This window comes from Megalobrama amblycephala, linkage group LG7 (assembly GCF_018812025.1).
Source record: "Megalobrama amblycephala isolate DHTTF-2021 linkage group LG7, ASM1881202v1, whole genome shotgun sequence".
NCBI classification, from domain to species: Eukaryota; Metazoa; Chordata; class Actinopteri; order Cypriniformes; family Xenocyprididae; genus Megalobrama; species Megalobrama amblycephala.
The window spans coordinates 2,628,845-2,646,220 of record NC_063050.1 but is presented as its reverse complement, the minus strand read 5'-3'; the positions used below and the strand labels follow the sequence as shown (position 1 = coordinate 2,646,220).

Here is a 17,376-nt window from a genome sequence, read left to right as displayed (position 1 = left end):
CGCCTTTGTTATTGTTTAGCGACCCCTAGCGGTGAAAAAAACATACTGTTCCTTTAATCATTAATTAATGATTAACTTGTTCACAATTAAGCATTAGTTAAGAATGAACACACTAGTAATTAATGATTAACTTTACATTTTAAGGGTCCTGAATTATGCATTAGCTAATCATAAATAAACTAGTAATTGATGATTTACTTGCTCACAATTATACATTAGTTAAGCATGGACACAATAGTAATTAATGAATAACTTAACATACAGTAGAGCATATTAGCCATTATTTACAAATTATTAAATTAACGAACATGCATTTCTCCAGTACATTTGTGTATTACTGTTTGTATATTGTTCTTTTGTATAATGTATAGTGTTATGCATGCTTGATGATAGAACTACTAGATTATGTTGCCCATCTAGGTGGTGTCTCATATCAAAATACTCTTTGTTTAATGACTCACACTTTAGTGGACTTCACCTTCTCATGTATTTGTTATATTTATAAGAGTATAAATGGAAACAAACTGCCAGCTTACTCCCCTAATGTAAATGAGTTCACTTTCAAACAAAGGAACTTTCCCACTTGAGAATTGCACCTTTCTTATTGGTCAAGCCAAAACTCAAAGATGTGACCTCTGTGAAACTTAAAAAGCAACACAAAGTTCCCTCCTGGGTTCCTACTGGTTCTACTGATTGCTGTTCACATGAGACCTCACTTGGCCCCCGAGCCGGCGCAGCCGTGCTGCCAGGCCTCATTCACTTCAAGCCATGCACAATTTCCACGACCGCAGAGTCAAATTAACGATGCAAGTTCGTTTTCATTTCTTCATTCAGTGCAGAAGATATTGATAACAACTTCAGCACCAACGGACCAAACCATCAAGAATTTCTCCCGAGACTACATATCTGGACATTCTTTAACAGCTAAGGCATTTGCAAGTATCGTACATTTGAACACTAAACATGATTTAGTATTAAGTTGTGAACCCTATTGTTAACAAAGGTGCTTTACAGTGAGAAACTGATTTTCTTTTACCTCGTTAAATGGCTCTTTTCATAGCTCCATTCCTCTGTTATGCTATGGTTTCATTCACTTCCACTTTGATTTAGTAAAATAAAACTTTTGTGCACATTCTTGCGAGCTGATTCTGATCTGCTTATGAACCAATGTCAATTGATAGACGATCGATACTGAGTGTTCGCTGGCCGAACAGATTAATAGATTGTAATATTAATTCAGCTACATTAAAATATTTATAATTGATTTTAACAAGTTTTGATTAATTATTCATATTTCTCTTTTGATCTAATTTGCTACAGTATTAATACATAACTTTCAAAGGCGCAAAACGTACATATTTTTGTACGTTTGGATAGGTACTGAAACATACATATTGGCAGCATTTAAACGTAGCATTATTACATTTTTACAGTGAAAAAATGTAAAATATTTATGAATCTTTCATGTCATAAGGATATATACAATTTCCCTTTTATATTTTATATAACGTTATCGATAAATGTAAGATCCCTAAACCCCACTCTGAACCTAAACATACCCATTTTATACAGAATATTAAAAGAATAAAGCATAATGGACATTGTGTGTAGGAAAATGACTATTTTAGTAAAAATATAACCTTAAAACGATATTTTGAGCCTCAAATCCTACACTTACCCCTAAACCTACCCATAACTATTTCTTAAAGTCCCCCTGTAGTCAATTATTTTATCCCTTAAAACTCATCTTTGATCACCAAAATGACATATTTAAAAAAAAAAAATTCAAGTGAAAAAAATTTCTTCATGCCTTAAAATAGCTTGAATGTAACTCTACACCCTTGCCTCATTTAATATACATGGATTAATGAATATGCAAATTAGCCCCGCCTCCACGCACTCACGCCAGAGTCCACTGTTGCTGCAGTGACGAGGCAATTTTTTGTTCGTGTTGTGGATACATGAAATAAATGCACATCCTTGAATGAGCACGGACCCCATATTCGCTCGCACACTTGGCACAGCCCTTGTGACGGTTCTGTCATTAATATGAATTAATATAATTAGCCTTTTGCTTGACTACGTTATCAAACAGCTAATAATGTGTTGCTAATGTTACACACACCGTTCCTGTTCTTCATTTCAGAGTCAGACAGCTGCCTTCTAACAATTGGTATCATTACAAACGCTTTGAACATCAGAACATCAGTGGAGAAAGGCTTATAGTTCATCATTACATCGTAATAGACTCGCCATATTGCTAAATCTACACAATTTTTCATGTCAACAGAACATATGCAGGGATAATCTGGCTTCTCTCAAGACTTTCCTGCTTCAGAGCGCTCATAGTTAATGATATGCTAAAGCCCGCTGGCACGTTGTTGTGATTGGTTACAAGGTAGTCTGTGACGTCACAAACACCACTGATTTCAAACCGGGGGTTTTTGGTTTACTGCAGTTTCAAACATAAAATACTCAGCAATGGTGCTGACTTATGAATTTGCACATGGTTTGTCTTAAAGCATATTAAAAACACTACATAGACATATAAACAACTTTAAAAACTTGATTTTCACCACAGGGGTTTTTTAAAACTACGTACTGTTGTAAATAAAAGAATAACAGACAAACAAGCGTAATCACAATAACTTATAGTGCAACAAATGTCAAAAGTGGTACCAAAAGTAGTTAAAATGATGATAAGTCACAGTCGCAGTCCTCTTTGGTGGTAATAGTTTTGTATGGGGTGGAGAGCAGAAAGTTATTAGTTCATGAAAATATGAATCCGCCTTCTCTCTGTGAAGGCACGCACTCATTTCAAATTGACTTTTAGTCAATCCACTAAAAAGCACGGCATGTCACAATCTGTGATGAAGCAGTTAAGAGTCAATGAGCGTTGATATCAGCGCCATAAATTATGTTGCTACGCTTCTCGAGGGCGCAACTTTCAAATTTGAATCATAACAGGCTTTGACCGTGACAGTCACTGTTGAGATGAAGATCGCTGGATAAAGGGTTGAATTTGGATCTGTTCTTTGCAAACATATGGATTCTAAAGATTTGTAGTTCTGCAAACAAGTAAAATTTATGTGATTTGTGAATTTATGTTTTATTTTGCTGTCTCTTATGGGTCTATTGTCAGTCACTTATAGGAGAAAACGCCTTTTGTGTCTCACAGCAAACAAACTAAATATTACAAAATGGTTAAACAATTACAGAAATGTTATACATTTTAAGGTTTTAAAGTGTAGTCTTGTTTAACATTATGTAATCCTCTGAGACGAGTTTGCAGCACAAGTCACAAACAGATAATTTTTATCATATTAAGTAGATGAATTAACTGAATTAATAAATGTGACTAAAAACATGTATTGATGTGATAATTGAATACAACAGAATTAAAACAATGGCATGATTTTAATAATAATACAATTAATATAATTCATACACATTCACACTTGGATACATAAATAAATTACATTTTATTGCTGTCAATACTTAAATATTTTACGTTTTAGTGCTATAAATACATCAATATTGTACAATTTTGTGTGTACGAAAAAGTAAATGTACATGTCATGAGATCACATTGCATTTAGAGCCCAACCTCTGAGTTACATTTACCTTATTGATTACAGCAGCTCTGTGAGTCTACAGCAGAAGATCCAGCATTTTCAATATAATTCTAATGATTTCTTAAAAGTTATGATAATAAGAAAAAATCTTTCTTTTAGGCACACACAGACATCAAGAATCAACATATGAATCTCAACAATGGTGACAAACAGCATATTCAGATAAACAGATCAACTCTGAACATTAGAAAACAACTTCTAAAAAGTCACACAAAACAGCAAAATAAAATAAAATAAAATAGTGAGAATAAAGGAAATTACTAAGCTCATAATTTATTCATGCAGCAATGCACCCAGAATGCAGTGCAAGTCATTTGAGGCATTGAAAAAGCTGTTGGTATGCTAAAACTGTGGTAAATGTTTTAAAAAATCTGGGTTTTAGGTAATAATTGCCAGGATATGCTTCCATGAAGAGTAGCATATTTTGTGATGCAGGACTAACAGACAACTGTACAGTCAACTGGGCTTTACCCCCAACACAGAGTCATGTTGAATGTTTAGCTATTAATTGTATTGTTCAAATCCTGTGTTTGTTACCATGCAGTCATGTTCACTGAACTAATAATCTGAAGCTCTCAGACCTGAATCTAAACTTTACAGATGTAAAGTGACAGACATTGCATGTGCGAAGAAAACCAGTAACCCAGTGTTAAATTGTGCAGCTGTTAAATTAAAGAGACAACATCACCTGTTACTTTCACAGCAGCTACCCAATGAAGTCAGCCATATTCATCAACTGGAAAATATTTTCACTGGAATAAAACCTGTAACTGATCATTTATTTTCACTTGAATAAAAGATGTTAGCACAAGAAAGCACATTTTTAGGTTACCTGACCAAATGTTTTTACAAAACCAATACAAAACATGGGAAAATTAAAATATAAACAGTAACATTAGCTGTCAATGTAGCAACAAAACAAATCTAAGAATATGATTTTCTCAGATATTTTTAGTCAACATTTAGATGTACACTAGCATGTAGATGACCTATCAGCTAAAGAAACAAAACTTTCATTTCTAATTTTAAATTAAGTGGTTTTCAATCCTGGTCCTGGAGACCCACCTCTCTGCACATTTTGTATGTCTCTCTCTTAACTGACACACTCAGTTCAGTTAATGAAACTATAGGTGCGTTCACACCATATCGTAATACCTGTAACTACGAGATTCTGGCTTCTGATTAGTTGTGCCATAGAAACGCATAATTCCTAGTCCGAGGACGTGAACAGCTCCGAATATAATGTCACATGTTCTCATCTCAAGATTCCGGTAAATACGAGGTGGCGTGAATACAGCATATCTCCACAGAAAATGTGCAGAGCGGTGGGTCTCCAGGACCAGGATTGAAAACCACTGCGTTGACTGTTTAATTTAAAAATGAGACTGGAAAAAATGTGACTACTTGGAAAAGTGACAGCTTGTTTCTGAAATCCTAGTTGTTTTTCACATTATGTTGTTTAAACAGACACAGAGAAGCTGAAGATTCAGGATAAACTGCAAATCCAGCATAGAGGGGTTCAGTGAATGTGGTGTTGAATGTGTGTAAGTGTGTGAGTGTGTGTGTGTCAGAGACACTGTAGAAGGACAGAATGCCAGACAACCAGTCAAGATACACTCCTACTCTATTAGAGGATAAAGGGAAGGCTATATTATAGCTCACATTATTGTGCCAGATAGTGAATTCATTAGCACAACAGTACAGACTCCAGGATTTGTCATTGTATCCAAACCAGCAATCACTCACTCCTTTCCTCCTGATGCCTTTATATGACACTACTATTTCAGCACCCTTCCCGCTCCATTCAGCCTCCCAGTAACAGCGTCCAGTCAGACTCTCTTCACACAAAACCTGCTCACAGCTATCAAATCTCTCTGGATGATCAAGATATGACTGCGGCTCTGTTGCATGTATAATCTTCCTCTTCTCATCAGTCAAAATGAGTTGAGTGTTTATGGTGTTTGGATCCAGTGTGAGATTACAGGCATCTGAAAACAACAAGAGACATACACAAAGGACAGTTTTAGAGCTGTGTGTGTGTGTGTATACTTGTTTAACTATACTGTACTTTTGAGGGCTGTACCACATATAGTGAAATATTATGACAATCAGCTAGTCAGGACATTTTACTGGTCATCACTAGTTATAAGGTGCACTAGGTATAAATTGGCCAAACGTGTTTTTATTTAAATCTAGTGTCTAGTAAGTTTCTGTGATGGGTAGGCTTAGGGGTAGGGGTTGGGTTAGGCTATAAAAATATCATTAACCTGGAAAACTATGCAACATGCTTAATAACAGTCAACAACCTTGTGTGTGTAAGAGAAAAGACCTACATTTTCTCAGTCCTGGTGTGATTCTTAAATGTTCTCCATTATCCACACTAGAACGAGACAAATAGAAGCCATGATAAATTACTGATTATTAAAAGTCTAATAAACTAATAGCTACAGAGCACAAAAGACACATCAGCACAAAAAAACAACAGCAACCATAACTTAGTGAGGATAAATTCGAGACCAATTGACTAAACAAAAAATTGTTCAAACAGTTTAAAAACCAAAACTCTCAAAACTAATAATTTATTATTTCAACCAAGGGATAGTTAAGCCAGAAACTAACTTTAAGCAAGTACACAAATTTAGACACAGATAATAGGTTAATAAAATAAACAGAAGCCGAAACATCCATATCAGAGCGGCCTGAAGGCTTGTTCTCTTGTTCCACAGAAGAGAGAAAAAATAAAACAGTCTAAAGCCATCAGAACTTTCACAGCCCCTGTAAACTACCTTACAAACAGTGTGCAAGTGTACCTGGGTGAATGGGTGCAATTTTAAAAAAACAAAATTGAATTGAATTGAATGTCCTTATTGTCATTATACAAGTACAAGTACAATGAAATTGAAATGCAATCCTTTGAGAGCTATAATAAAAAAAACTAAAATAAAATAAATCTAATAAATAATAAGAAATAAAATAAAACACACCATACCATACACAAGACATCTCACATTCAGCAGACACGACTCAAACTGAACATGTTGAATATAAGTTATTGTGGTATTTAAAACAGATATGGCTTTGGCAAAGAAACTATTCTCCCACATATTCCCTCATACTTGAGTATCTGCAGTGAGCACTTTGGATCATTCAGTCTGTCAGTGAGCAGCTTGACTCCTGATTGTCCTGGATGATTGTAGCTCAGATCCAGCTCTCTCAGGTGTGAGGGGTTTGAACTCAGAGCTGAAGACACATAACGACAGCCTTTCTCTGTCACCATACAGCCTGACAACCTATAGATCAATTCATAACACACACACACACACACACAGAGAGAGAGAGAGAGAGAGAGAGAGAGAGAGATAATCTACAAAACAGAAGATTAAATAAGACATTAAGAAGTGACAGTGCTAAAATTAGGAAAACTACTCTGTCAATTAAATAATGTGCCTGGTCTAATGTCCCTGTTAATGCCCATGATTTCTATCAGCTATTACAACAGTGTTGGTTATTAATTAGGTTTCACTTTATTTTGATGGTCCCTTTTACACATTCTGTTGATTATAAGTAATGTTGCACCTACATGTCTACTAACGCTCATTAGAGTTTTAGTAGAGTATCAGTAGACTGGTATGGTTAGGGTTAGAATAAATTGAGATGTAGCTGCAAAGTTCCTTATAGTCCATAGAATGTCTGTTGGAGGACCATCACAATAAAGGGGTAGCAGATATTAAGTAGACAGTCTACTAATACTCTCATGAGAGGTAGTTGACATGTAGTTGTAAAGTTTGTTAAAAAGGGACCATCAAAATAAAGTGTTACCATTAATTATACATGTTTTAGAGAGTTGGGTAGCTGGGTGGTTTTTGCAGCAGTGTATTTATTATGAATGTGATGAATGATGGAAGCCTACCCAGGCACTTATTTTACTGTGCCCATTAAAATCATATACTGTAAGATTCCCTAATGTAGGCTACCAAGGAAAGGTCAAAAGGGTCTAAACATTATGAAGTTAAGACTGCAGTTTATACTACAAATAAACACACATAAAATACTTTTAATTTGACAATTTGGAGAAGATCTGGTAAATTCTGTATTAGAGAAATGAATAAGCATGTTTTAAGAAAACTAAAAAAAAAAATGGTAAAAAGTCTATACATCCAGAAAAAAATTGATTTAAGCCATTTGATTAAAAAGTTACAAGTGGAAAAAATAAGTGCAATTGTTAGCTGTAGGCACCAGGGGTGCCCTCTTTGAACAGTGTGCTAAATTTAACAATTTCTGAGCATTCATGGTATCCAAAATCAAATCTTACACACCTCAGTACCTGCAGCTGACAGTTTAGACTCTTCAATCCATCAGAGACCAGTTTCACTCCTGAATCCTGCAGGTCATTGTTACTTAGGTCCAGCTCTCTCAGGAAACCATTTGGGGTTTGAAGAGCTGATGCAACAATTTCACAATGCTGATCTGAGAGATTACAGCCAGCAAAACTGAAAGAGAGAGAAACACACAAGATGTTCCAAAATGTTCCAAAAAACAGCATTATTCCATCTCAGAATCATCCCTAAGCTACAGAACATATTATAAGTTTCTGATGCAGAAAAGTTAATGGATTCATGATCTCTAGACTAGATTACTGTAATGCATTACTGGTTTCCCTGCATCCTCAATAAACAAGCTACAAAATAGTCCAATTATTATCAATTATAAAGTATTGCTACTGACCAATAAGGCCCTAAATGGTTTAGCTCCTGTGTATTTAACCAATATTCTATCGCCCTACAATCCATCACGCTCTTTAAGTTCACAAAACTCTGGACTTCTGGTTGTACCTAGGATATCTAAGTCCACTAAAAGGAGGGAGGAGCATTTACACATTTGGCTACTTAACTCTGGAATAGCCTGCCTGATAACTTTCGGGGGTTTAGACTCAATCTCCCAGTTTAAATCAAGATTAAAGACGCATCTTTTTGTTTACATGTATTAATTACTTCAATGAGCTCATTGTTTCTGCCTTAATAATACATTGTATAAATTAATAGATTGTTAGCTAACTGTACAACAATCAATTAATACACTATACAAATAAATGTGAATTGAATTGAACAAGAATTAAATTCTTAAATCCTTTCTACAACTGGCATTCAAAAACATTCTGTTGAACATTCATTTTAGTTAAAACGTTTTCTACTTTTCAAACTAAGCAAATTATATGCCAGATAAATTATTTGACACAACAACAGAAACTTTAATTCTGTTTAGAAAGGACTCTTCATTGTAACTCATAGTCTAAACACTCACAGGGCTTTTGTGCAGTTGATCACAGCTGGTATTAGTCTTCTTCTTCCCTTATCTGATGTGTTGAATTTCTTGAGGTCCAGCTCATCCAGCACCTCCACTGACATCTGAAGCATGTAGGCAATTGTCGAGCAGTGAGCAGGAGAGAGTTTCTTTTCTGAGTGTTTGTCTGATTTCACAAACTCCTGAATCTCTCTGGACAGAGTCTGATCTTTGACTTCCAGCAGACAGAGGTACAGATTGATGGATCTTTCAGTGGAGAGTCCACATCCATCTTTGATCTTTTCTTTAATGTACTGTGTGGTTTCTCTGATGCTCTCGGAGCTGTTCTCTGTGTGTGTCAGTAGATCCTGTAAGAGTGTCTGATTGGACTCCAGTGAGACTCCCAGCAGGAACCGCAGGAACAGATCCAGGTGACCATTTTTACTCTTGAGGGCTTGATCTACTGCACCTTTAAGCAAAATTTGTATTGAAGCAAAATTACTCAGTCCCTGCATAATTGAAGTTACATGGAAGTAAAATACATAGAAAGCAGCGAGAAACTCCTGAACGCTCAGATGAATAAAGCTGTAGATTTTCCTCTGATGAATCACAGATTCCTCCTTAAAGATCTCAGTGCAAATCCCAGAATACACTGAGGCGTCAGTGACGTCTATGCTGCTCTCTCTCAGGTCCTCCTCATAGAACATCACATTGCCCTTCATCAGCTGTTTGAAAGCCACTTCTGAAAGTTTTACAATCACTTCTCTGTTGGACTGCAGGAGTATCTCTGGATCTCTCTCTTCATGCTTCTGATTCCTCATGTTGATCTGAATCAGCAGGAAGTGGATGTACATTTCAGTCAGAGTTTGAGGGATTTCTGCACTCAGATCTTCTTTCAGGAGCTTTTGAAGCACAGTAGATGAGATCCAGCAGAAGACGGGTATGTGGCACATGATGTGGAGGCTTCTTGCTCTTCTGATGTGTGAAATGATTCTGCTGGCTTGATGTTCGTCACTGATTTTCTTCCTGAAATATTCCTCCTTCTGAGGCTCATTGAACCCCTGAATTTCTGTCAGACGGTTGATGTATTTGGAGGGGATCTGATTGGCTGCTGCTGGTCTGGAGGTGATCCAGATGAGAGCAGAGGGAAGCAGCTCTCCTTTCAAGAGGTTTGACATCAACAGAAACACTGATGAAGTCTCAGTCACATCAGAAACTTTCTGTGCATCTGAAAACATCAGTGTCATTTTGCTTTCATCCAGACCATCAAAGATTAACACAACTTTACAGTTCTCATAAATCTTTGAGTCTAGATCTTGAAGTTCAGGATGAAAGTCCAGCAGAAGACTGTGAAGACTGTACTGATGATCTCGAATCAAGTTCAGTTCTCGAAATGGAAGCAAAAACATGAAATCTACATCCTGATTGGCTTTTCCCTCGGACCAGTCCAGAATGAACTTCTGCACAGAGACAGTTTTTCCGATTCCAGCGATGCCTTTGGTAAGAACAGTTTTGATTTGGTCTTTTTCCACACATCCTGGTTCAGGTGATGATTTAAAGATGTCATTACAGTCAATCAGAGTGTCTTGTGAGTGTTGTGTTCTGGCTGTTTTCTCAATCTGTAAAACCTCATGTTCTTCATTCACTCCTTCTCTCTCTCCCTCTATGATGTAGAGCTGGGTGTAGATCCTGTTCAAGAGGATTTCATTCTCTTGGAGTTTGTTTCCCTCAAAAAATCTATCGTATTTGTTCTTCATGTTGGTTTTGTGCTGGTCTTTGACTCTTTGCAGGTCTCCAGTCTCCAGTGTGTGTTTCTCCAGGACTGCTTCAGTTTTGTCCTGCCTGATGTGAGTTTGATAGTATAATACAGAGGATGGCACAGATCTGAGTGGCTCATATATTTCTCCCTTGCTGAAACTAAAAAGAAACAAGCAGCAAAAAACACAATGAGACTTTCAGAAATACATAGGTTACTAGGCATGATTTAATCACACTTTTTATGTGCATCAGTGCACATGTTGTACATTTTGGAGTATAATTATTGTTATTTCATTGTATTTAGTCAGTATTATGTGATGTGTAAAATAGCAAATGTCTACTAACAATGGCTCAGAGGTCACTGGTCCATCACTGAATTCAGGGGGACGATCCCTTGATCTATTACTCTTCACAGACACACAGCTGGGATCTGGAGACTCTGATCTCTGTCTTTTCCTCCTGCTGATGCCAACAAAAGACAAACAAGACAGAATTTTAGTGTACTAGCTATACTGTGTAACTTTACTGCACAACAGATTTACAATTATTTAGCAGATACCTTTTATCCAAAGCCATTTACTTATAGGGAATATGACAATCAACTAGAAAGACTAGAAAGAAAGAGGCAGAGCTAGTGGTTTAACAGGAATTAGTCAAGTGCTATAGACACTTCTTGAAAATTGCAATTAGGAAGATCATTCCACCAGTGAGGAAACAGTGACAGTGAAAGTTCAGGAAAGTGATTTTGAGTTTCTCTGTGATGGTAACACCACTCACCCACTGCAGACTTTTGGAATGAACTGTAAATCACTTTTTCAGAATAAAAGCATCAATGCTAAAATAGCTAGTGTCTTACCTGGGATCTGTCGTCATGGATTGATCACTCTTCGTAGACACACAGCTTGATCCAGGAGATGGAGAACTCATTTTAGAGGCAGAGTCCTCATTTTCTCTCTTATTATGGAGACTCATTTTAGTGTTCTCCTACTCTTATTTGCCAAAAGAGTGTGGAGAGACTGATCTCAGACCTTGTATGTGGAAACACAGAGTTAAATTCTGTAGTACAATGATACAATACAGCTATAACAAAGTACAGTCTATCTGGATGACACGGCAATCTATTTACCTTCCCATTATTATTATTGTAACATACAAATATAGCTTAATGCAAAATCAAAAATGTATATTCAGTACATTATGTATATTCAGAATGGGGTGTGTGCGATATCACAATTTTTGTTCATGTACGATTAAAATGTCTCCACAATGTCAGTGTCTAAAAATGTCTATTCAATTAATAATTATAAAAAAAAGTAATTTTCGGGTTTTGGTTTTCGGCTAAGGTCATCCAGAATTTTCGATTTCAGCCCATTTCTTTGGCCAGTGACTATGAGACTGGATAGCATGGTTGCTATCCAGTCACGCTGTGAGTACGAACTACTTGACTTAACGGTATGCCTAGTAAGCACAGCAAGGGCTTGTTTCGCTCACCTAAGCCATAATCAATTGTGTGTGTGTGTGTATGTGTGCCATTGTTGCCACTGCGCACATAAAACAACTGCCTGTTCAGAATTGAGCTCTCTTTCACGTCTTTGTGCACTCAGATGGTTTAAAATCTCTTGAATGTTTAGGACCTAAAACACATTCAAATGATAAACTTTCAACTTTCATGATCATCAAACTTTGCAATTAATCCAAGAATCACCTGCGTTTTGAACCGTGGCGTCTGGTCCATACGGATTAACGATCCCTATACTAGACATCGCACATCCTGCGTTGTGAATATCACGGATGCGCACCTTGTGATTTTGATGCTAAAACGATATATTGTGCAACCCTACTGAAATGTATGAAGTGCATATTGAGTACCTGAACACTTTTAACTAAAGATGTAGATGCCACAAAAATCTTATAAAAATAAATTGCATCAAGTATACAAAACTTATAAAGCTAACTGAAATAGGATGTTCAGGAGTTCAGGAAAGAGATTTTGAGCTTCTCTGTGATGGTAACACCACTCACCCACTGCAGACTTCTGGCATAGTCTGCTCTGAGACTGCGATGCGAGCACTGCCTCGAGCCCTCAGCTGCACAAAACGCTTCCACAACGAGAGAAAATTGTGTAATTAATTATTATTGTGTGATGTTTTTCAGTACAGTTGCACTCATAGGCAGAGGGTGAACCAACTCTAGGGTAAGGCTAGATGTGATTCCTCCATAAAAACACATTTAAATAGAATGTCATGAAATAGTTGCGTGTCGCCTATCAGCAACCTACATATCCCAGCATAAAAGCTCTTGTTCCTAAAGTGGTTATTCACAAACCACTCTAATTTGAACAGCTAAGCATACTGTATGCATGATTTGGCATGACAGCCAGTTTAAATAATCAATAGCCTAACCATTGCCTTACCTAATGCAGCAAAAAAAAACAACAACTTCAAATTCTGAATGAATTTTATCGCCTATGAGCTCTCACTCATCTTAATTCATTGCAATCTCACAAAGTGCTAGTCAATTAAGCTAACTGTACAATGATCTTATTTAGCCTAAATAATATCTATACGTTTTTTTTTTTTTTTTTTAAAGTTGAACTGTAACGAGATAACGGGATTTGAGTGTGCAGATGTCAGCACTGGACAAAAACGTTTTGGACAATGTGTTCAAGAAATCATCAGATATGTTTGTGATTAGCTACATTGCTCAATGGTGCAAAAACACGCTGTAAATAGAAAAACCTGTTTATCTTAGTTTCGATGCTCTCAAGAGCACAATCACCAAATCTGTTTATGTTTATCAGTTTATGATGAGTCTGAGAGCATTAGCCAAAGTGCAGAATTCAGTCAGAATTCCGAGTTCAGCTCACTCACTGAACAAAACTCCGGTTTAAGCGCTGACTAATCTGAACACCTCTGATTTGCTATTTTAATTGTAAGCTCAACAGAATCGTGTGTGATTGGTTATAGTGCGCAATGCTGTAAAACATGTAAAAAGTATAACGCAACTTACGCAGATCTATATTTAATGCCGCAATCAACACTTTTCATTTAATTTTCATTTTCACTTTATTAATATATTTAGTATAAATGTGCAGGTGCATTTTTGGCCGAACCCCCGTTAATTTTTTACCCATGGCCAGGGGAAAGCTAAGCCTTTCCCAGCCTTACACACGCTCTACCTATCATATGGTTGCACTCTTTAAACATTATCTGCACTTTTACAGAAGAAAAGTATATCTGCAACTTTTTCATTTCTGCAAGGGCTGGTGTTTGTTTGGTTTTTTTTTTTACAGTTTTTATATATATATATATATATATATATATATAGTCAAAAAAGTGGTGAATGGCACTGTTTATATCATCATTGATATTGTTATCGCAATAAATAACAAAATATCGTGATACATTTTTAAGTCCATATCACCCATCCCAGTCACAAAAACATTTAAAGATTTATCTTGATTTCAACTTCCTTATAAAATTGTAAAAGGCCCTGTCCATTAATAACAGCTTATTTTACCAATCATAAACATCGTTATTTTTACCTAAATAGAAACAAAAAAGACTTTTAACTCTATAGACATTTATAACAGACCTTTATCACAGTCCACTTGTCATTACATCTGGCTCCACTTAGTAGCGTAAAATAATTTCCACATGCATTATTTTCAATGGATGCAAGCCAGTTTTAAGAAGAAAATGAAATTAATTTAGTTGAACTTAACAATAAACGTCAATATTTAACTGTTTATTTAGACTACAAACGATACCCTACTATGTGTGTACAGCAAATGTCACCACTGCTGCCAGTGAACTTACTGCCAGAGGATTGATTTAATTGCATTTTTAATGTTATTTTGTTTATTTTTGCATTATATTTATTATGATTAACTGGCTGTTTTTATCTACAGTATAATACTATCCAATCACTCAAACACGATGATCAGACCAGTTATACTTGAATAATCGTCTATGGGCTGGAAATATTGCTTTCTTTCTTTTTTAAAACAACTTCAGTTTAATCTAATTATTATTAATCTAATTATCAATCTAATTATTGACGATTGCATTGTAAAGTAATTGCATGGGGGAAAAAATGTGAACATTATTGTTAAAGTTTCCCTCAAACTTTTAATCCCCACCATCAAAACAGACCTTAGTCGTAATTAATATTTTAAGCTTTGTCTAATTTTAATGCTCTTTAATGTGATTATTTATATTGTTTTTATATTAATAAAAATAATCTTAATGCAAACGGAAAGTGTCGGAGTGTCTACTTAGGTGAAAAAAAAAAGTAAAATACACTTTATTTTAGTACACTTATACACTTCCATAATGTACTTAAAGTGCTCTATTTACGTGCACTTATTTTGTACTTAATATACTAAAAGCTCTTCTTTAGTACTTACGATAATCTTAAGAACATCTAAGTGTACTCAACTGTGCTATTTTGAGACACCATGAATTTGAACTAAAATGTGCTTTTAACATACTATCTCTGTATTAAAAATGTATTTAGTTACCACTTGTAGTACACTTGAACCCATCTTTCACACACTTTTAAAATAGACTTATGATGTATTTCAAATATAAGATTAATATATAATGAATATATACAAAATGTATTTAGTTACCACCTGTAGTACACTTGAACCCATCTTTCATACACCTTTATATGTACATTTGTACACATGTATAATGTATATTTTTGTGGTAGTATACTTTATTTCATTGCACTAAAAATCCATTTAAGTAGTAGTGGTATTTAGTATACTCTTCCAAGTGCAGTGAAGTACCACTGAAGTACAAATATACATTGAATTAGTGTATTTATAGTGTATAACTTTGACACTTTTATTTAGCACCAAAATAAATAATGTACTACAAATTTACTTGCTTGTATTTAAGTTTTTTTTTTAATGCACTCAAGTATACTTTTTGTTTCACCTGGGTATTACTAAGTGCAAATTTACAGTAGCTCCGCCCACCAGTGTCACACCAGGTTAAAATAGACACACGTTCTTGTGGCTGCAGTGGTGTAGGCAATAGTGTGTTAGGTTTGGAGAATTAACTTGTGATGTGATAGACTGGGTTTGAATCCGCCTTCTGCCATGCTTGCTATTCTTCCTTTTCCCATCACATATCACATCAGAAAGGCATTTATTTTTTTTAAAAATGAAGAAAATTTTCTAAAAGTGGAAGTAAATTGCCTAACAAGTGTTTAATAACGATAAAATCATTTACACTCTTATTATTGCATCCTGCATTATTTTTTATTCTTCTTTTTTGCATGTGGGATACCATGAAAATAAATATTAGTTCAATAACTTACCATTCTGCCAGTTTTCACCTTTGATATTATAACAGTGATAAGAATTAAACTTGCATTGACTCAGAAGTATGCGGATGTCCTTTTGTCAGGTGCCGTTGCCATGGTGATTCGTAATACCGGAGCTGATGATGGCTTTTCGTAGTCGTGGTGCACGCGCTTAACTCAGAGTCAACTGAACTAACTCAATTCAGCTGTTCTGAAACTGATAACTAAGAGTTTCCCATCTCAGAGTAAGTCAACTCAGAGTTCAAGTTTTAACTCAGAGTTGGTTGAACCTCCTTATTGAAACAGGCCCCTGAAGTACACTTATTTTTGTGGTGCCTCACGACCAGCGCGTGTCTTTTCTGGTGTTTCTATGCCTTCTACTGTGAGACGCACAATAATAATAATAATAGGACCATCATTAGTAGAAAACTGTCCTGTTAAAGAAATATCTTTAAACTCACAGTTATCATATCATCGCATGATCTAGAAATATTTGTAATTTATTGGCCTAATCGTCAACGTTTCCGCCATATTGGTTAGTTTATTTACTCTCGAAATATAGGCTAATGATTAGTGTTTTAAATCCCATGTAAAGAAGAGCATAAACAGGAGCTAATTTTTATGTCACTGCATAGTTACATGAAGAATAATTTCTGAGCTTACCACAAAATGTGCGTCTGTTTAAACAGCCATACAGTAGTTAACAGGTTTAAAGCCTTGAAATGGCGTCTCTTCTTCCTCCCCTTTTACTTTCGTTTGTACCTGGTTTAGGTGTGTCTTATTTTCTTATAACTCCACTATGAATAGTAAACTCCCTCTAGTGGCGTAGGGCATCATCACAGGTCGAGCGGGACTGTAGTCAGATGTGTGCGTGTTGCTTTCTTGTTTTACCTGTTTACAACAGTGCTGAACAGGATATCAGTGTGTCAGTCGTTTCTCTCACATGCTTTAAACACACACTGAATCAATGCATCATCTCAGTGTGTAGTGTCTGAATCTCTCAGTCTTAATCTGAACTTTACAGATGTAACATGACAGACAGTCAATGATATTCACCATGAGTAACGATTTATTGAAGAAAACCAATAACCCAGTGTTACACTGTGCAGATGCTACAGTAAAGAGACAATTTCACCCTAAAGTTACTTTTGCTAATACAACCTAATGAAGTCAGCTTATTTCAGTCAAAATATTTTATATTTTGCCATTAATTGTAACTTAAATTTAGCTTATTCATATTTAGCTTACCTGGCAAAATATTTCGACAAACACAAAATACAGGAAAAAGAAATATAAAAGATATATATATAAATATATATATATATATATATATATATATATATAAATATATATATATATATATATATATATATAAACCTTTATTGTT

The 17,376-nt window shown here is 35.5% G+C and overlaps 1 protein-coding gene across 3 annotated transcripts; it reads right to left on the bottom strand.

The window, feature by feature from the left end:
- Positions 1-3,851: 3,851 nt before the first annotated feature.
- On the bottom strand, positions 3,852-16,779 carry LOC125271562 (protein NLRC3-like). Of its 3 annotated transcripts, none has more exons than XM_048195617.1 (9): positions 16,653-16,779; positions 12,696-12,772; positions 11,530-11,701; positions 11,019-11,135; positions 8,937-10,832; positions 7,952-8,125; positions 6,752-6,925; positions 5,969-6,015; positions 3,852-5,623 (listed from the first exon to the last, which is right to left on the bottom strand). In XM_048195617.1, the coding sequence occupies exons 3-9, from the start codon at positions 11,643-11,645 to the stop codon at positions 5,070-5,072; spliced, it is 3,078 nt and encodes a 1,025-aa protein (XP_048051574.1). In that variant the 5' UTR covers positions 11,646-11,701; positions 12,696-12,772; positions 16,653-16,779; the 3' UTR covers positions 3,852-5,069. The 3 variants fall into 3 exon arrangements, with proteins under 3 accessions (XP_048051574.1, XP_048051576.1, XP_048051575.1); XM_048195619.1 differs by having other exon boundaries at positions 11,019-11,132; XM_048195618.1 differs by lacking the exon at positions 12,696-12,772 and having other exon boundaries at positions 16,653-16,749.
- Between the last annotated feature and the right edge of the window lie 597 nt (positions 16,780-17,376).